General features: G+C 27.1%; 1 protein-coding gene across 1 annotated transcript; it reads right to left on the reverse strand.

The window, feature by feature from the left end:
* Positions 1-3,734: 3,734 nt before the first annotated feature.
* On the reverse strand, positions 3,735-14,827 carry LOC107455775 (ADP/ATP translocase 1). Its single transcript, XM_016073465.3, has 2 exons — positions 14,482-14,827; positions 3,735-5,013 (listed from the first exon to the last, which is right to left on the reverse strand). Exons 1-2 carry the CDS (start codon positions 14,636-14,638, stop codon positions 4,268-4,270), a joined length of 903 nt encoding a protein of 300 aa, XP_015928951.1. The 5' UTR covers positions 14,639-14,827; the 3' UTR covers positions 3,735-4,267.
* Positions 14,828-21,970: the final 7,143 nt, after the last annotated feature.

The raw sequence follows: 21,970 nt of genomic DNA on the forward strand, positions 1-21,970 counted from the left end.
TATTTTTTACATTATTATTTATTATCAATACATATATTTTTTACAGGAAGTTTCTGTAAAATAATAAACAAAATTTTATACAACTTATAACTATAAATATTTGTAAAATAATTGATTTTCCTACTGTTGTTTCAATTTTCTTTCCAATAGGTGGTCATAAATTGTATAAAATTTAAAAATGGATTTTACCCTATTTCTTATAAAAATGGGAATATCTTTTTTCCCCATACTTTTGACATTTATAAATAATCACCTCAAAATTTTCTGCAACATTGTTAGAAATTGGATAATGCTATTAATTTGTTTTCGTATAATTGCAGATTGAAAATTTTTTGCAGTTTCCAGTCGCTCTATTTAGAATTGTTTTTATTTGATTTTCGATGTAATTATAGGTGAAAAAATAAAAATAATTTAGTTCATGTAATAATTGTACACTATACCAACTAAAATCTAATTACACCTACAAATCTAAATAAATAAAAAATCAATTTCATGTGCCTTTAAGTTTTTCTCTATGATGAAATTTTTAGATTGTTCGAAATTCAATTTACCACAAAATTAAATTGAAACAATATTTGTACTATATTATATTTCAATCAATATTATAATCAACTTAATCAATGCTTTTAAGGCATATTCTTTTCTCTCGCAATTTCAGATTTTCAAATAAAAAATAACGAAAAGTAAAACAGAGGAAGTAAATTTAACGTCCTAAAAACAGCTGTTGGCTTTATTAAAAAATAAAACTATTGAACTAAAATTGCTTTCATACCTGTTTCCTAAGTAATTTTGTTAGTAGCATTTACAGTGAAAAGAAAACATGATAAAATAAGACATGGACTTCATTTATCATTTTCCACTGGACATTTGAATCAGAAATTTATAAACGTAGAGAGAATTCGTCTAAGAATTTATAAAACTCAAATAACTTAAATTTAACAAAACCTCCCAATGGATGCTTAATGTTAAATCATAATCCAATATTCTACTTGTATAATCCATTGTAATTTCTTTAAGACATTGCTTCAATAAATAATTTTATTGTTTTTCGTAAATACCCTTATCTCTTTGATCACTAACTTCATTCTTATAATTTTTTATGAATGTCATTTATGTAATTATAAATTTGGTTTATCTGGTGCTTTATTGATTGATAAAAAATAAATTTTCTTTAAAATAAACTATACAATGAATCACAAAGCCTAAATAGGTAAAATTTTATGATGTAACTTAATATTCTAAAAATAAAATTTTAGATTTGCTAACGTGTATGAAGATATATTAAGTTTACAAAAACGTTTTGTCTCCTATATACCAAGTCAATTTTTAGTAAAATTTTCAAAATTATATAGACTTCGAACTAACGTCAGATTAAGTAAGAAACATATTTTCATCAAATAATTATAAAATAATGTAATATAATGCATAATAATATTTTATATATTATAATATATAATATAAAATAATTAAGAAATAATTATGAAATAATTAAAAATTAATTAATTTCGTAAGTACGATTATTGTCTAAATAAATGTAGAATAACTGTTACAGGAGTTTGTGTAAAATATGTATTAAACCGCAATTCAAATATCTATTTGAATTGCAATATATCTATTTTTAGAATATTTGAATTGCAATATATCTATTTGAATTGCAATATATCTATTTTTATACAATATATCTATTTTCAGAAATTTTTGAGAAAATTGAAATCAGAAGTAAAAAATTAAATCTCTATATAAAAGAATTTTTAAGATATGTTTAGTTTTTTTATGATGAGATTTGAGGTTATTTCAAATATCTCTATTTTGATTTAATTTCTTTACTATAATGTTCAGAATTTCATTTTATTTATTTATTTTATTAAAAGTGGTTTACAATTCTTTGAAACAATCTATCTATTTATAGTCATCTATTTATAGGCACAGCGTTCAGAGATTTAATGTCAGAGTACAAACAATTAAGATTCGGAATTGTAAATTTATTTTAAGACTCATTAAATTCATGTGGCAATATTTTGCGGTGTCAAATAAATAATGAAAATTTATTATTATTTATTTGATTTCTCGTGACTATTATTGTTTATGTGACTTCAACAAACATCAAATTTATGACTTAACTAAAAATAAGTCATTATTAAAGCTGTAATGATATTTATTAAGAATATTCTAAACAAAATTATATGTTTTGTATTTATAAAAAATAACTTTGAAATCATGCGCTCCTAGAATCATTTGAAAAAAAATTTTTAGGGTTGTGAACATTTTTAAAGCTCTTTGTTTATAATGTTTAACGCTATCTTTTAGCAAAAGAATATTCTATAATTAACACAACTTTCAATTTATCTCTAAAGAATAAATTATCTAAAACATTTATTCTGCATTTTTATTCACTGATCCATCAACTTCTTGATATCTTAAGAAAAATCATAATCATAAAAAAATAGCTATTTTAACTTCATTTTAAAAAATACAATACTTCAATTTACAAAATAACTTAAAAAACTTAGTGCCCAAACTGGGTTAAATTTGACATATTCATAAACTAACTATTTAATAGCATATTCCTGTGACAAACAAATCCTTAAATTTTTGCATCAAATATTTCTTCTTTAATAAGAAAAAAATTAAAAGATCTTTTATCATGATACCTTAGAGCACGGCATAAAAACCATTTATTCTATTACTTTTCAGATTTTCAACTATTTATTCCAATTTACTTTTCAGTTTTATATTTTTATTAAATGTGTGGTAATAAAAACTATAATTTTGAAAACCAGAATTACCCGTAAGCATTACTGTGAACTGAAAAATTGCCAAAATAAAGAATTTAAATATCGTATTTTTTGCTTTTAAATACCAGAATAATGGGTTGGGTTTTTTCTCCACCAGAAATGTCATTACTAAACAGTATGGTCATTTTACCAAACTTTTTTCTTCATGTACTGACTAAAGAAAATACAATGCAGTCTATGTAAAAATGAGTAAAACAGCTTTAAATTAATATTATTTCGTCTTAAACAAATAACGTAGAAAATAAGGCCAAAAAACCAAAATTGCCATGAAATCCGAGTATTTATATTTAGATTAAATCACTATATGCAAACTCACTAAATATTATTATTTAAGGTTATGTTAAAACATTAATAATTTCAATAATATAGACATATAAAAACATTTATAATCCCATTCTAAAATATAAATAATGTCAGTATCTTTAACGTCAATTATACTCTCATATAAATTTTAAAACGAAGATGGAGATAGTTCGGCCATATTCTAAGAACAGGTAGGAACAATCCTGCTGGTGTTGCAAGTTCATGGGTTCCTGACGGAAAGAGAAAAAGAGGGAGACCGAGACTAACATGGCAAAGATGCTTTAAGGAAGGTCTTAATAGAGCAGGATTAACTGGGTGGGAAGAAGCGCGTTACCTGGCCAAATACAGGAGTGTGTGGATAAAAAGACTCGAGGCCTTATGTGCCAGTTCTGATCGAAGAGGATAAGTAGTAATACTCTCATATAGAAACGTTAGTATAGTTAAAATTCATATCAAAAATACTCTTACATTAAAACATTAAAGTCGCTATCAATAACTTCAACTATATTTTCATATTAAAATATTGATACTGTCAATTTTCAAAACTGCCAATTATATTTTCATATTAAAAGTCAAAATTAATAATGTTAATTAATTATTCTTCAGTTTTTGTACTCAAATGAAAGACACAAAACATATCACAAGATATTTATTAGCACGATGTTTCTGGAAACACGTAACTTATAAATTCCAGTCACATGACTTTTATTTAAAGCAGAAACAAAAGTGCCAAGTTTTTCACCTATGAAACAATGTACATCTATGAAACAATAGTTCCTTTTCTCGTACGAAAAATGGTGGGGACTCTTAAACTAAGCAAAACGTAATACTTCATCTTTTTTTTTTCCATTGTCTTTCCCTTTATCTCGCAGTGCGAAAGTAGAATATCAAGCACTAATGCCGTCACTTGGTCTTGCCTCTTGAAGAAAAAAAACTATGATTGCCTATTTTAATGAAATCATTTTGAATGTAAAAAAACACCAAAATAATCAACAATGCCTTTTATAATTTATTTTTGGAAAATTGGTATCAATAAAGTTCAATTTTTTTTGATAATTAATTTTTTTTTTTGGATAGTTACAGTACTGGACACTACAAATTCATTTCAAAATGTCTTGCATTGCTTAAAATGTCTAGATTTTTTCTTTTTTAAATTTTAATAATTTAATTTAAACCAGGAAATTTCTAATTTCGTCGTAGAGAACTAATACAAAGGCACCACCAGTGCCTCGAATAACATTGGAGAGAGCTCCCTTGAAGAAAGCTCCAGATCCCTCTGACTTGGCGATTTTGGCCCAGCAATCCAAGGTGTTTTTGTACATCATGTCTGCCTTGGCTCGTCCACTCTGCATCATCATACGCCTTCTGACAGTATCGAAGGGATAAGAGATAATGCCGGATATAACTGTGACTGTTTGAGCAATCATCCAAGAAACCACCAATGGAGTATTCTTTGGATCAGTTGATAGCATACCTTTAGTTGTGTCGTAGAAACCGAAATAAGCTGCTCGGTAAATGATAATACCTTGTACAGACACGCTGAATCCTCTGTACAAACCGAGGAGTCCATCAGACTTGAAAATTTTACCCAAGCAGTTGACGAGACCTGAGAACTCACGATTCTGTGCTCCTTTGCCAACATCAGCGGCAAGACGGGTACGGGCAAAGTCCAGAGGATATACGAAGCAAAGAGATGTTGCCCCAGCAGCGCCACCAGAAGCCAAGTTGCCCAGGAAATATCGCCAGAATTGTGTCCTCTTGTCGACACCGCCCAAGAAAACCTGCTTGTACTTGTCTTTAAAGGCAAAATTCAGAGCTTGAGTTGGGAAATATCGAATGACATTGGCTAAATTACCTCTCCAGAAGCTGAGGAAACCCTGTTCTTTGGGAATGCGGACCAAACAATCAACAATACCTGTTTAAAGAAAAAACAGTAGTTATTAAAAATGATTATAAAAAAATATATTATATAAAAGACTTTTGATAAGAATTTTAATACAGTCGGACTTCTATTTAACAAACTACTAATTTGCGATTTTTTTCGAGGAACCTAGAACATTTTGGAAATTTCTTCATAAAATAACTTCCAAATAGCAAAAGGAATTTTCGATTTAACGAAGTTTTCTTTGAGATCTACTTTCCCTTTTTCCCAAAATATTTTAGAACATTTCAAACTTGTTAACGCATTTTATGGAGGAAATTGAATTTCGAAGCTAACTTTTGGAGAAAGCAGTAAAATCACTTTCCCTTTTTCTTTGCATTTCAAACAAATTAACGGATTTTATCAATACTAATTAAACTTAAGAACGCATGTGCTAATGTATGTTTAAAATTACTTTTATAATAAATGCTGCTATAATTTTATACATAAATTCAGCTTTTTTTAGTTGAAAATGTATGTAGCATGATAGTGTATCACTGTACAATGTTTTGCTCTATTCTTGCTTTCCATGCAAATTTCTTTTATGGTTAAGATTTATAAAATAAATAGTTGATGCAAGTTTACAAGATAAAGGTGTATTTTAGATAAAGGTGTAGCAATTGCTATTTTAATTATGTCTAACATTTATGAATTTAAAACCTGTTTTGTGTTGTTTAAGTATTTCAAAAGGTGATTTTCTTTTTAAATAATTTTCCATATAATGAACTTACTATCGGGATTTTGAGACTTCGTTAAATAGCTGCAATTCAAATAAATAATTTTCTCCAAAACAAAACAAAAAAAAGCTAGAAATTGGAATTTGAATTCTTCCTATTTTTATTATCGAAGAAATTATCCATGAATGGTGACCAGTTTCAAAAATAGTCCTTGAATATTTAAGCAGAATATTCAACTTTATTAAACGGTTAAGTTTAAAGTGTACTATATAAACCTAACAAAAATGGGGGGAAATAACGCTTTAATTAATATTTTAAAAAAATTGATAAGAATTTAAGTATTTGAAATAAATAACTTTCTGCAAAAAAATAAAATAATAATAATAATAAAATAAAAAGTGAGAAATTCGAATTTGAACTCTTCTCATCATTATTATCGATTAAATTGTCAATGAATGATGACAAGTTTTGAAAATAGTCCTTGAATATTTGAGCAGAATATTAAGCATTCGCTTTCATTTAAAATATTATGTAAACCTTGCTTATTCTTCGTTTAGCGATTCAAAACAGGCGATTTTTTTTTTAAATCATACCTTCCAGATCTTTCAGCTAATAAAATATTCTGCCTTAACAGTTATAAACACATAATCATGTTTTTTTTTCAAACCTTACATAGTGATTCCATAGCTGAAATATTAAAAAAATGTTCCGAAAGTTTGTAAAAAAAGTTCCAGAAAAATTCATTTTGTGAAAATATTTTATACTTATTTGTACGTGATTAATAGTTAATAATAAGAAAAAAATAAAGTAAAATAAGAAAACAGATCATACTAAAAATATTCCGTGTAGTTTGGTGGGAGACAATTCTATAGTCATGAAAAAAAAAGATAAAATTTTATAAGCTTTTACCGTTAAGAAAAAGAATGAAATTACAATATTCCTTTTAATTAGTTTATTTATCGTTTGTTATTTGAGCATTATTATGCGCATTTTGAAGGTTATTTTTGAGCCATTATTAAAATCCAAGAATATTATCAAAAAAGAAAAAAATCTCTTGGTAAAGGAAATTGTATTTTATGTGAAAAAGCTTATGATTAATGATCAAGTTAGTATAAGTATTTACTTATTTTATAAAAAAAAAAATATGTTATTAGATAGATATATTACTGAATACTTTTGATTATCATTATACTTCTTGCGATGTGAAAAAAAAGTTTATAAATGCAAGAATGTATTGATAATCAAATTAGGAGCTAAAAGTACATGTGAAGTTGAAATTTTACATTGAAAAAAGAGTAAAAAATGGCGTTAGCGAGCGAAAGTGAATGTAATGTAGTTCATTTTTCAGATTATGAAGATGTGAACATATGCAAAGACTAATATTTTACTTTTTTCATTTGCATGAGATAATTTGGGACAGTAAACTAAACTGATGGTAAATTAAATACTTTTCAGACATAAAAAAAATTAAAATTTCAACTTAGAACTTGTGTATTATGTTTTGTATTATGTTTTGTTTTAGTTCCTTGTATTTATTAATGTAATTTAAAAAAAGACATTGATTTTTTGTATTTTTTTTTTTTTTTTTATTGAAACGGAAANTTTTTTTTTTTTTTTTTTTTTTTACAAAAAAAATTGGTAATCGAAGCGGTTAACAACAACTGCCAACTTTAACTTGTTTTTAAAAATGAATAATGAAATAATAATTATATTTGTTTTACAAAAATTTCATTCCTTCCATTAGCAGTTAGAAACAACAATGCATAATTTTAAAGCTTACGCTCATATACAGTGCGCAAAAAAAATAAACAGACCTCCTGAAATAACTTATGATCTAATGATCGGATTTTCACGTTCTATGACCCAATGATAAAAGAGGTTGACCTTAAATATGTTAATTAATTAGAGCAGACGATATATGAAGTTACGAAATCAGAAATAAAAACGTACTTTCTCTGAATAAACATACCCTTCCCCCCCCCCTTTTTTTTTAACGGGTTCGGATTTCTGATCCCAAAGTGTAGAGGTAGCCGCAATCTGAGAAATATTTTCCCCATAGTTTGGTTAGGAGAGCAATCTAAAGTATGGACCCCTTTATGTAAATTTTACTTTTCGCGCATTTCACCATAGCTCGAGAACTTTTTTATGTGATTTGAAAAATGTTTGCACATAATTATACAATTTGTTTATCCAAAGATAATTGCATGCAAAATATAACTTTCAGTAAGTATTTGGATTAAATTCTAAAAAAGTTGTATATTTAAAATTAAATTTCTCTGCAATTATTCGTCCGATTTTGCTGAAATTTTGAATTTTGCCATGTAAAATTCAATACTTTAAATTGATATAAATAATTGTATACCTTACAGCTCAAAGTTTTCTTGACTATTATTAAATAAAGTAATAAAAAAAAATATTTACTGAAATTTACTTTTACACGGAATTGTCTTCTGATAAACGAATTTTATAATTGTGTGCAATAGGTTCATTTCGCTTAAAAAGTTCTCGAGATATGGCAAATTACGCAAAAAGTAAAATTAACAGTAAGGGACACAAACTTTGGATCGCTCTCCTGATCTAACTATGAGAACCATATTTCCCAGATTGCGACTACCCCCTATAATTTGGGAGTACGAATCAATCGAAAAAACGGTATGTTTATTCAGATAAGGTACGTTTTTGTGTCTAATTTAGAACTGAAAATATCGTCTGTACTAATTAATTAGCATATTTAAGGTCACCTACTCGAATAATTAAGATTAAATCCTAGAACCAGTAAATTTGATCATTAGATCAAAAGTTATTCCAGGTGGTTCGATTTTTTTTCCGTTTTTTTCTGCACTGTACGCGGTTGGTACAAATGTTAAGGAGTCTTGAGCAATACTTATGTTCTTATAAATTTGTTGCTTTAAATAGTTAGTTTTAATGTCTTTTAATTTGATTTCTAAAAAAGCTATCCTTTCAAAAATAATAAAAAGTATATTGTCAGTAAATTGCTTTATGTTATTATTCATAAGCAATATATTGAAATTAATGAAAATCTTCGTCAAAAATATGTTTTGTTAGTTATGATTAAATAATGAAACTCAATTAATTTTACTATCAATATTTGTATTCTTTCAATACAGAAAATTAAAAAATATTTTCTTGAATATAAGCTGAACGTCATCGTAAATTTATAACTTTATTTTTCTTTCTTAAACTTATCAAGAATGATTGAAAATTACGACAGTTTTGCAATTATTTGCTCATAAAAATTTTAGGAAATAGTATATGTCAAAATTTTCGAATAAACTTTTTTCTCATAATCTACTTGAATAAATACTTTAATGAAACAAATTTAATATGAATAGAGTTTACAAGAACATTTTAAGTATAAAGAAAAAAGATGTACACTGAGATTTAATTTAAAATTATAGCTTTTAGTGACAGTAGACTCTATATTTGGCACTATATACTTTATGATACTATTAAATTAAACTATTGCTACACTGTTTTAAAAAAATACAGTATATCCCACTATAAAAAAATCTTCAAGATGTTAAAATATACTTTGAGAAAAGAAATATGGTCAAAATAACTAGAACATGGTAAAATTTACTGTTTTGGGGTCTATGGAAACAACAAAAACCTCGGTAATTTTTATCAAAGCTCTTTAGGTATGATATTGATAAAATTTATAATAAAAAATGTGGTTTTAGAATCTGTGATAGAATTTAGTAAATGTAGTAAAATTTGGTAGTTATTTCATTATACCCTAGATCATGGTATAAAAAAACATTTATTCTGTTAAATTTACTTTTCAGTTTTTTATTTTTTACTAAATGTGGGGTAATAAGAACTATGATTTTGAAAATCAGAATTTCCAGTAAACTGATATAATATGAATGGAAATAATTTTGGCTTTGTTACCCAAAATTATTTTATATCAGAAATGTCATTAACGTACAGTTAGATAATTTTACCAGAACTATTTTCTTCGTGTATTAATTGACTGTTGGTAGTTGTTTATTTCCTGGCAAAAACAATGCAAAGATTTCTGCAACATTGAAAGTTTAGTCGACACTGTTTTTTTTTTATTTGATATCCTAAATCGTACATTTAGCTTCGCTACTTTTAGAAATTATTTTACCTTTTTTTTTTTTTGCAGAAATAAAGGTTGTTGGTCACCTATACTAAGACACTTAAAGATCTAAAATTACAATATTTAAATTTAAAGGCTTATCTAGTTGCATTTTTTAGGTTTTTTGAGTAGTTTTTTTAGTTGCATTTCGTTTAATGCCTTTCCTATGTTTGTTTCATTTTGCAAAACACAGATTAAGAAACACATATACTAAAGAAAAACTGCTAACTGAATAGCATTCAGAGCATAATTCAAATAAAAAATAATAATAGTTTTTATTATTTGAGTCATAACTTTTTGCATAAAAAATCTTCGAAATTAACTTCATTATTTTGTTGAAAATAGCCATTCTACATAAGAAAATTCTTTAATAAAAATACTCTTTTAATAAAAAAAAACGCCTTCTTCTGTTCCCGGTTTCTTAAACGAAACGTTATTTTGAATGAGTAAACTAATAATTTATTTAGTACATATAATAAACAGTACATCACACAGTTTGTAAATCAAATGGAGAGCCGTATTTTGTTTTAGCATAAAATTCGGGATTGTAAGGTTGCCGTTACTTCCTTACCTTGTATTTATTNAATTTTATCTAAGGTCAATCCCATGAACCTAAAAGATTTTTTTAGTACACGAAAATCCAATCATTAGATCAAAAGTTAATCTGGTATTCTTTTCCCCTCTCGTTTTTCGTGCATTCTATACTACTGTGCCATGCCTTAGTTTTGAAAAAAGACATATTTTCAATGCAGAAGTTATTCAAAATAGCCTGTAAGATATTAGCATTACAGTAAAATCGTTATGAAAGATTTTCAGGATTATTTCCTTTTTTTTTTCAAAACAGCTATATTAGTTATATTAGTATAAAAAGAAAAAATTTTATTAGATTAAAAAGAATGAAAAAATATATGAAATCATTACATTAAATCAAAACATTTTATTTCTGCATTTGTAACTCGAAATTTAAAGCCGAATCCGTTAGAAAGTAGAAGAAGAATTTTTTAAGCATGGATATGTTTAATAAAAAAAATCTTGCAAACTTTGATTCTTATCTAACTTCCAGTTTTTATGAAAGCTGCACTTACGCAAAGCTTAGAAAGCACAGTTTCGAGAAAAATGCGTTTAAAGAAGGTAAATAACGTGCGATTTAAATAAGCAATTAATTTATATTAAATATTTTAGCAATTAATTTAACATTTAAATAAAATTCTTTTAAAATAAAATTTAAAATATACTTTTCTTTTTTAATTCAAATATATTTTGTGTATCATAATATCATTTAGAGAAGCTATAAATACATGCAATTGTATAAAGAGAGTAAAAAGGAAATTTCTATGGCATACAATAAATAAATACAAATAATAATAATTTCTTTTTGAAAGAACTTTTAAAAATATTTATTCGTCAATACAGTTATCACATTTTTAAAGATCAAGATCAATTCTTTCAGAGATCAATCAAGCCACCCAAAACCTGCACAAAACAAAATTAACTAAGAAAAATTTGATTCTTGTTTTTTTTTTTTTTTTTTTTTTTTTTTTTTTTTTTTTTTTTTTTTTTTTTTTTNTAACAATAGAAATCACCTTTTCTTGGTCCATTTCAAACGTTTAGTTGTTAATTGTTTGCTTTTATAACTACCCAACTTTTGTTTAATTTTATAAATAATGTCTGCATTATTTTTACGCAAATATAGTTTCTAATATTGATGTAAAAAATTCCCCTAATGACGTTTGTTTCGAAATCAGAAATTTTAAATGGAAGTAACAAATATTAGACTTACGTAGTTCGGCATATTAAAATAAAATAAAAATAATAAAGAAAGAAAAGATAATACAATGTTATTGGGACATATTTAAGGATCAAATTGACAGAAGATCCATCAATTGTGCCAAGTGAGGTAATTCTAATTAGTTGATATAAATAAAAATTTTAAATAAATTATGTGATAATAATTTAAAAAGTTATGAGTATTTTTCTATTTTCAAAAAGAAAATAATAAATTCATTTAAGTAAGAAACTTTTTTCGCTACCATTACTTGTCGAAGTTAATTTAAAAATATTCACATTAACACAATATTTGCATTTAGGAAAAAGTTAAGATTGTCATTCGTAAACTATATATCATTAAAAAGCAATTTCATGTTTTGAGTCAAGTTTATTTTAATTATCATGCTTAAGCAGGAAACTACATATTTATTAATGGAAAATTGGATTTTTGAACCACAACCATTAATTTTATTAATTATAAAAACTGAAACTATTTCATTTCTGTAGCGATATTTTAACGATGGAAATTTTTTGTACTTGAGCTTAACATATTTTTAGTATTCAAACTAAAAAGTTAAAACAAAAGTTATAAGAACAAAATCCAGTTTTTTGTATTCTACAAATAAGTAAGTCTCGCATAAAATCATAAAAAACTGTAAGTATAAATAAATTTTAACTGAAAAATATAATCAGGCAAAGTTTTTAATGCTATGAAACTTTAATAATTAATACCCACTTCCAAAAAAATTAAATGAAGAGTTTAAGGCATTATAACGATCTGCCACATACTCAAATTGTTCAACGCACGTTTTGTAAGAACATTTTTGGCGAAATACACCGTCATTTTCAAGCAATCAATAAGATAGTCCGTTTATTGCTCTACTATTCTGTATACATCAGAGAAGAAACGAGTTCTGCTTGATCCCAACCTGAACTCTGGTTCCTATGCTGATAGAAGTTTTCGGGATCATGGTAAAGTTTTCTCATGCAAAAGTTGTATAACTTCACTGAGATAAAAGTAATGGTCAAAAATTCCTGAATATGGTAAAATTGGTGATTTTGATAAAATTCACAATAAAACGTCGTTTTTAAAACTTGGTACATGTGGTAAAATTTTGTAATTTTATCATGATATCTTAGAGCCTGGCCAAAAAAAACCCATTTTCGTAGGGTTAAATAAACTTTTTAGTTTTTTTTTTAAATGCGTGATATTAGGAACTATAATTTTGAAAACCAAAATTTTCGGTAAACCATTACCATGCAAATAATTGTAATACCGTAAACTTTGGTTTTATTACCAGAATCATGGGTTTTTACCAGATACATCTTTACAGTACAGTAATTTTACCAGTATTTTTTTTCTCCATGTTGTAATCCGCACAACTATACAGACCCGTTTAATTCGATTAAAGAGTAAAGGTAAATGCGCAGCATTCCCTCTTAACTTTGGAGGTCATGGAGGTCACGGAAGCGTTTTTTGACCACCGGCATAGTTGATAACAATGTGGTTGACATTGCGCATTACCCACCTGTACTTCCCAGGCTAGTTGGTACGAATTGTTCTGAAGCTGGGTGAGTTTCAAACCACCACTAAGAATCGAACTACGATTCTACACAAAGTGAGCTCAGTGCCTTTAACCATTGAACCATTACGGCTCCATAATAAGTGTGAAGTGTACAAATTATTAAATATAACAATTGTCAAGTACTGAACCTCAAGATTATAAATCTGATCTTCTCTAGTTATATATTTTATTTTATCTTTCTCATAGAGAGGTATGACTATTATCTGACTTACGCGCATTTTGAGCGCCGGTGAGGTAGATCCCCTCCCCCCAAAAATAATTCTGTAAATCTCGGGCTTACTTGGACTTGAATTAATTATAAATCTAAAACTTTGGTTGAGCTCCCCTAAAAGTAAACCTGGGCTTATCCACAGTGGAAAATTTTAAAACAAGTAAAATACCTATCTGGAAACAATGCTAAAAATAATACTAAAAACAGTTATATATTAAAATGTGACCCTTAGGAAAAGTGTTGCTTATCATTATATTTCCGTAAGTCTGCTATCAAAAAACGAATTGATTTGTTTTTCAATATTAACTTATAATTGGAAAATCTCGATTTTTAATCAATCAATCAATTTTCAATCGTAAAACTATTTATGCAAGGTTTTATTTTCATTTATTAAATAACAATTACTAAAAATTCCAATATAAATGCCATTATGATTATACTATTACATAATGTGCAACATAATTCTTTCTAAGTTAAATAATAAAAATCTATTAATATATTTCATTTAATACACGATCCAATTATTCAATACACAAAATATAATACCCTAATTATTTGATTCTCTGCCCTTTTTCTTGGATTTTTCCCTTGTGCAACATTGTTTTAACCGAGTATTAATTTCTATCGTAAAACGATTTACAACGTTACTATTTTTAGCTATTTTATTCATGGTATAACAATTCTTAAAAATTCCAATATAAAGTCGATTATAATAATACTATTACATAACAAGGTACAACATAAGCATTTCTACTTCTTACTATATATCATTTAATACGCGATCCAATTATTCAATACATAATCTAATATGATACCCTAGTTATTGATTTTTTACCCTTTCTCTTTGATTTTTCTCCTCTTAAGAACACTGCTTCAATTGACAGTTAATGAAATTAACTGTCGTAAAACAATATTCGTAAAACAATTAATACTACGTTAGCATTTTTACTTATTTTTATTCATTTATTTATTTATTAGATAACATTTCTTAAAATTCTAATAAAAATACGATTATAATAATACGATTACATACTAACCTATAACATAAGCATATCTAAGTTAATAGTAAAACTCTAAGAAATAAAAATTTAAATTTACCTTTATATCGTTGATCAGCTGATATTTGCTTAGATACGTGCTGTACTTGTAGTAACAATTTAACTCTTTCTATAGGAGCTACAGCAGTTTTAGATATAGCAGCTGCTATACCACCAGCTAAGAAATCCTTAGCAAAAGACATTACGTCCACAGGCATCTTGATGCTTCAAAATTTAGTACCAAATGAATCCTATAACTTTAAATTATTTATAAAATAAAGAAGTTTGGAATATATTTTCGAGCTCTCAGCTTTCTGGGGCGTCCGCCGGTGTACCGCACTGCGCTGAGAAAGGACACAGCTAGGTGACAGGGTTGCTGGGGCACGAGATTGGCGATGAATGGTTGTGGTAAATAGGGGGCGCCAAGGACTCTTGGGAATAATTGAAGGATCAGGCAAAATATTTTTTTCTCTAATAATTGTTTTAAAGGCGAATATAATATTAGATTGATTTAAAATGATAGATTATTTTCGTCAGAGTATATTTAACTTCAGGGGAGGGGAGCGGAGGAGATCGTCCGAGACAAAAGGACACATTCTAAGTATAACTTAATACTTTTCTTGCAACTTTGAAAATAATAATTTACAATTGAAGTTAATATTTGAAAAGCTTAGTAGAATGACGTGTCAAGTATCATTTTTAGTGAATTTATATATATATATATATNAATATATATATATATATATATATGTTTGTTACCGGTGAAGTGAAAAATAAACAATATCAAAGTTATTATATTAATTGATTGATCATGAATAGCTAAAATCTTTCGAAAAAATACATTTATCTCTATTGCAGATGATTGATTGATAAATAATAAAAAAAAGCAGTTTATATAATTTATTGTTGCTCATGTTAATAACTACGTCTTAAAGCAACGAATGAAGCGTACTCACACGTGCCATTGCAGAGCAATTAAAAGCGATTCAAAACTGATTAAAGGCAGCTAGAACCGGTTCAAAGAATTTCGAGTGACGTATTTCATACTTTAATCATCCAGTAATCGTTATTCTATACAATACCTAATTAAATAGCTGAATTCAATAATTCTATATACTTTAACTGACTTGACTAGAAATACCTAGTAATTCTAAGTAATGACGGATTTCACGCTTTAACGGTAACACTTTAACGGTAACACTTTAACGATAATACTGTATTTTTTAATGAATTTCAGAAAAGTTAGATTATGTATATTTAGTAAAACTTGAATAGTGCGTTAAATGTCATTTTTAATAAGCAAAAGAAGATTAATTTTTATATTTGTTAAAACTTAATAGAATAGCGCTTTAAATGACACTATTAATAAATGTAATTAAATTAGTTGATACTTTTGTTAATTTTAATGAAAAAAACGTGTAAATGTTTTTTTGATAAATGTAAGAAAATCAGTTTACATATTTGTTAAAACTTTATAGAATGTTGTGTTAAATGTCAACTTCAGTAAATTTTTAAAAAAATAGCACACTATTGCTTAGAAACATCAAGAAACTGTTAATAAATTAATATTTTCAGTAATGGCTTATCAGCATCGAACCAACGAGACACGTAAGATTTAGCATTAAACAAACGTTTCTTGTATTCCAAGTCTTTTAGAAATAACTAAAAAAGATTATATGAATTGTATCCATTTATAAATATCAATAGTAAATTATAAATAACAATTTCGTTACACATCAGGTGTTAAGAGAAATTTTCGATAAATTTTTGTTTTTATTAATTTATTTTATCTATCATACATAAAGTCAATATATAATTATTGATTCACATTTGACTTTATAGATTTCTTCACCATGATAAAATATACATATGCAATCTTTTATGTAAAAAAAAAATATTTAAGTAATGAAAACTTCAGATATTTTGCAATTAAACAAAATTGATTTTTTTACCACTACACATGGCCAGGCACTAAGCCCCTCTCCATTGGGCTTTACTAATAATGGCCATGGTAGGTAATTTTGTCCTCAGTCAAGCGATGAATGTCTTTGTTTACTTTGTATTCCCAAAACAATAAAAGAAAAAACACTGACCTAATAAAGATAAAACAACTTGAAAAATTACAAAAAATGTCATATAAATAGACACACAAATATTTCGATCATATAATAAAGCACGCCGGGATAACTCGATTAGTAATGCGTTTGTCCCATATCCAAGAGGTCTTGAGTTTGATCCCCACTGACCGAAGGGTGATACAAAAGGGTGACTGATGCACGCTCAATCTATCGAAGAGATTGATCGCGCCTTGGTTCAGGTCAAAATTACGATCTGGACTGAATGGATGGTGTGTGAATGAGTCCTCCCTGTAAAAAAGGCTGTGACGTATGTGTGTGGCTGAAGTCGAATTCTTGGCCATAGATAGTGCCACTGGAAAACTAGAAGAATCGGACCCTTCTGCCTTAAAATAGGCTTGTCAGTATTGACAAGTGACGACAACAATAAGGCACTTTCTTTTGTGTCGAAATACACGATGAAAAAAACACAGAGATTAATTTATTCAGTAATCGTTTTTGCAGTTATTTTCTCAATAAGTATAAATAGAGAATATTGTTTGGCTAATAAAGTGTAATGTGTTTTTCCGCTAAAAAACAGACTTAATTAATTTCGACACAATCAAAGTGCCACTTGGAATACACTTTAATGGTCAACTTAGATCAGTGGTCAACTAACAGAAGGGGAATAGTTGTTGTTTTTCCACTCATTATTTTTTATACCATGTTATTCACGTTTGTACGTATACCTCTAATATGTTACTAAACAAAAATAAAGATAAATGCTATTAAATTTTTTTGAAGTGACATTAAATTTTATCCGTCAAATATCTCAACAAACGAAAATAATTACTGGAAAAAAATTACAATTTGTTATATACATAAAGTTATTAGTTTTAAAAAAAAACAAAAATGAATGTTTTGTTAGTGACAGGGTATTTATTATAAAATAATTTCCCAAAATATCAGCACACAGGAATATATATGCAATTAAAACTAATTACATATAAATTCATATTAATTGCAATATTTAAACATTTGTTTTGTTATATCTATTGACAAACTCATTTTTTACAAAAGATCTAAATACTTTTTCCGTATGGTCAATTCACAGAGCTAGCTTAGGTTAGCTTTTAATACTTTTTACCAATTTAGTAAATTCAAAAATTTATATAATAGCATAGTTAAGGTTTCTAAAAAGTCTTTCTTTTAGCTCAACTTATAAAGGATTTCTAATGGAAATCAATAACACTTTTGTACAAATTGGACCAAATTTTACTGTCAAGATATGAAAGAGACTGGCAGTCAGATTACAGAGGTTTGTTCTCTTATATTATGTATAAGATGATTTGGTTCTTGAAAATAGAGATCAACTTAGACAAATGGCCAACCTGACAAGTTCCATTGTATTTGTCTTCATTATGACTTCGAGGGAGTGAGGTGTTGCCCAATTCAGTACAGTTTTTGTTTATGTAATATCAGTGATCTGAACCTGATTATCGCAACAAACAAATTTGTCTTAGAAATGTGTGCAGTGTGTCTAGATTAATAATTACATAAATCATTGTTTGAATTCCATTGATTTGATTACAATTCCCTTGGAATTGTAATCAAATCGATGGAATTCAAAGGGAATAGTTTGATCACAATTCCCTTTAATAGAAACAGTTTCAAGCCTATATCACTTGGATATAAAATGGTTGGAAAAATGTATCATTGTTTAACTTTTTGTGCAAGTAAAAGTGATAAACTGTTTTGGGGTGACCTTAATAAATCTCTTGCAAATATATTGTGATTAAAGTATGAATTTATTCCCCCATACCTCAATTTCCTCAGAATTGATAACAATGTTTTTAGCATATCAAAATATCATACACCCCGTACTTATAAATGGATTTATCAATAAATACCAAATTTAGATTTAAAATTTTCATAAATACATCAGCTTAGGGTTATACGAACTTATATTTTAATTAAGATAGAAACTGAAAGTTTAAAATGCAAGAAAATAAAGAAACTATTTCGTTCTTGACATCTTTTAGAATAGAATGATATAATGAAGAACGTTTAATTAAATTGTAATTTCAAACAACAGTTGATTTTATTTAATTTTTTTCTTTTTTTTGCAACAATTATCACACAGTATGTTAACGCTTATAATGAAAATAACAGTCAATAATGATGTCTAAGCAAACTCGTATTTATTCACTATGTTAAGCATTTGTTATAAATATCTTAAATCGCGAATTATCGTATTACTATATAATGGTTGTCAAAAATTCGAATCCGAGAAAAAGGTATGTTTATACAAAGAAAGTATGCTTTTTTGTCTGATTTCGTAACTTAAAATATCGTCTGCAACTTTTCAACTAGCATATTTGAGGTCAACTCCTCGAACTATTAAGATAGAGTCCTAGAACGTGACGATCCGATTATTAGATCAAAAGTTATTCAGGGTGGTACTTTTTTGTGGAAAATTCATTTATAGAAAAGATAATTCCAGGCAAAATATAACTTTAAGTAAATATTTATTATTTCTTATTATTTTATTTAATAATAATAGAAAATCTTTTAATTGCAACGTATACAATTTTTGCATCATTTTAAAGAATACAATTTTACAAGGCAAAATACGAAATATGAGCAAAATCGGTCGAATAGTTCCTGAGATATCGAATTTCATATATCTGAAATCTTCGAAATCAATTTCCAATTTTGTTACTTAAAATATTGTCTGCATTTTTTAATTAGCTTATTTGAAGTCACCCCCTTGATCCATTAAGATTGAGTCCTAGAACGTGAAAATTTGATCATAAGGGGATCAAAAGTTATTCAGGGTTGTCCACTTTTTTTTTTGTGCACTGTACATTTAAAAAGCATTAATTTTAATTTTTAATCTATAAGGAAATTCACTTTTCAAATGAAATTTTTATTGCAAGAATTTAAATATTAAACTTGTTTGTCTGTGTTTTTGTAACATTCTTTCATTAAAATGCAAGATAAACCCTAATTGCAAAGTGATTTATAATAGTTCCATTTAAAAAAAATCCTACGAAGACGATATAGTTTAACATGACGATATTTACATGACAATATAGTTTAACGAGAATCGATATTTTGATAATTATACTTCTATTAATGATAGCCTTTACTTATTTAAAAAAAATTACATTTAAGTGCTTATTAAGTTCGATTAAAAAGTGAAAATTTTATTAATCCCTCCTCTCATTCTTTTAAACCAAAAAATGATTTTCAAAAATTTTAATGTACATATGTCAGTTGCAGTCAAACAAAATTTTCCTGCATTAAAATGAACCACCAAAAAAAACAATTCTGTAATTTTTTTAACTTTAAAAAAATAAGAAATTAAGCTTCTATTCATTTTTTTTATCTAGTATTATTTTATGGCAATTTGTAGCAGTAAAAATATATGTATTACTATAATATATATAGAGTAATAAAATATATGGTGTGCGGTCAGCATCTAAAATTAACAAAAAAAATTAATACAGTCAATTCGCTATAACTCGAAGTACGATAACTCGAATATTACTATAACTCGATTTTTTTATGAGGTCCCGACCCTTTTATCTTCAATTTCATGTTAATTATTCTCGATTACTCGAATTTTACTCCCTTTAACTCGATTTTTTTTGGATCTTTTAAAGCAAGAAAAAAAACCTAGGAGCTGATATCTTGCCCCTTCCTTTGCAACACACACACAATGTCTTTCGCACTCTTCATGGAGAAGCTAAAGCTGTCCCTCTTGAAGTATGTGAACAGTGGTTAAATGAAACGTTACCAAATTTACTTCAAGGATACAGTTAAAATGATGTTTTCAATATTGATGAAATGGGTTTATTTTTTAAATGTCTTCCAAATAAGACTATGATGTTTAAGGATGAAAACTGCTCAGGGGGTAAAATGAGCAAGGAACGTTTGACTGTCCTAGTTGGAGGAAATGCGTCTGGGACAGAGAAATTGCCCTTACTTGTTATCGGAAAATACCGAAATCCCCGATGTTTCAAGAATGTAAAAACGTATCCTTTGGATTACAAGTCTAACAAAAAGTTTTGGATGACATCAGTTTTATTTGAAGACTATGTAAGAAAATTGGATCGGAAATTCTTCGCTAAAAAAAGAAAAGTGATACTCTTTATGGATAAATGCACAGCGCATAGTGATCTACCTAATTTGAAAGCAGTAAACTTGCAGTTTCTCCCGCCAAACACAACAGCAAAGTTGCAGCCGATGGACCAGGGTATCATAAAGTGCTTCAAACAGTCTTATCGTAAATGGCTTGTCAGAAAAATGATCTTAAATATTGTAAGCATTTAGAAGATTTGTAATTAATAAGCATTAATTAAGTAATCCGACAATATTTTGAAAGTCCAAAACCGAAACTAACGGTAAGTCGAACTTCCGATATGTCGAAGTTTTTCGTCAGTCCTATCAGATTCGAGTTATCGCGAATTCACTGTACTATATTTTTTTAATTTAAAAATTCAGTGCTATTCGTTTTTTATGGAGGATGATTTCAGTGTTATTTGTAGCAATAAAAATACATGTAGCAATAAAATATAAGTCGAGCGTGTAGTGTGCATCTAAAATTAATAACAAAAATCAATACTATAATTTTTTCAATTTTTTTATTAAAAATTTAAAAAATTGAACTCTGATACATTTTTGTGGAGGACATTTGTAGCAATAAAAATATATGTAGCAATAAAATATGCATCTAATGAGTATTCAGTATCTAACATTTAAAATCAAAATCAATACTATAATTTTTTAACATTAAAAATTTTAAAGTGCTATGCATTTTTTTGTGGAGGATGATTTCATAGCAATTTGTAGTAATAAAAATATATAATGTTATAAAATATATGCAGTAATAAATACATTTCTAGTGTGTAGTCTGTATCCAAAATTAGCTACACAAAAACCAATATCATAATTCTTTTAACTTAAAAAAAATTATCTGCATTATGTGAAAGATGATTTCAGAAAAATGTGTAGTAATAAAAATCCATGTTACGGGAGGTGTTATTGAGTTAAAATCTAAAAGTGTAAGTTTCTGAGAGTAGCTAAGAAGCCAAATGTGGCAACCTCAACGATAGGATTGTTCTCCGTGTTCTCTCCTCTAGACTGGTGTCTCTCATCCGAATAAATGTTAGACGAGGAGCAATGGCTGAGGATGTAGAGGAAATATTCTATTCATCCATTTTTTAAATGATGGTTTTGTGTGTTTATTGGAGTGGGTGTTCTTTAACAATCTCTTTTTTTATTGTGATTATATTTTATGAATAACTAATCATACATTTTTGAAATAGCTTCTAAATTTTTTATTAAATCGAAAACTAATCGTGCATTTTTAATATCGGCCGAAAATGGGTGTTAGTTTTCTTTAAAAAAATATATAATTATTACAGCGTATAAGATTATTTAATCAGAATTTTTAAATGTCTCAAAATATTGATAAATATTCATCTGATT

Source organism: Parasteatoda tepidariorum, chromosome 3 (genome assembly GCF_043381705.1).
Source record: "Parasteatoda tepidariorum isolate YZ-2023 chromosome 3, CAS_Ptep_4.0, whole genome shotgun sequence".
In the NCBI taxonomy this organism is placed as follows: Eukaryota; Metazoa; Arthropoda; class Arachnida; order Araneae; family Theridiidae; genus Parasteatoda; species Parasteatoda tepidariorum.

What these genes read in the sequence shown, in the direction of transcription:
- LOC107455775 (XM_016073465.3), bottom strand. Translation starts at nt 14,638, where the DNA reads ATGCCTGTGGACGTAATGTCTTTTGCTAAGGATTTCTTAGCTGGTGGT. An exon ending in AGCTGATCAACGATATAAAG is followed by an intron (nt 5,014 to 14,481) that starts GTAAATTTAAAT and finishes TTCTTTAAACAG; the next exon opens with GTATTGTTGATTGTTTGGTC.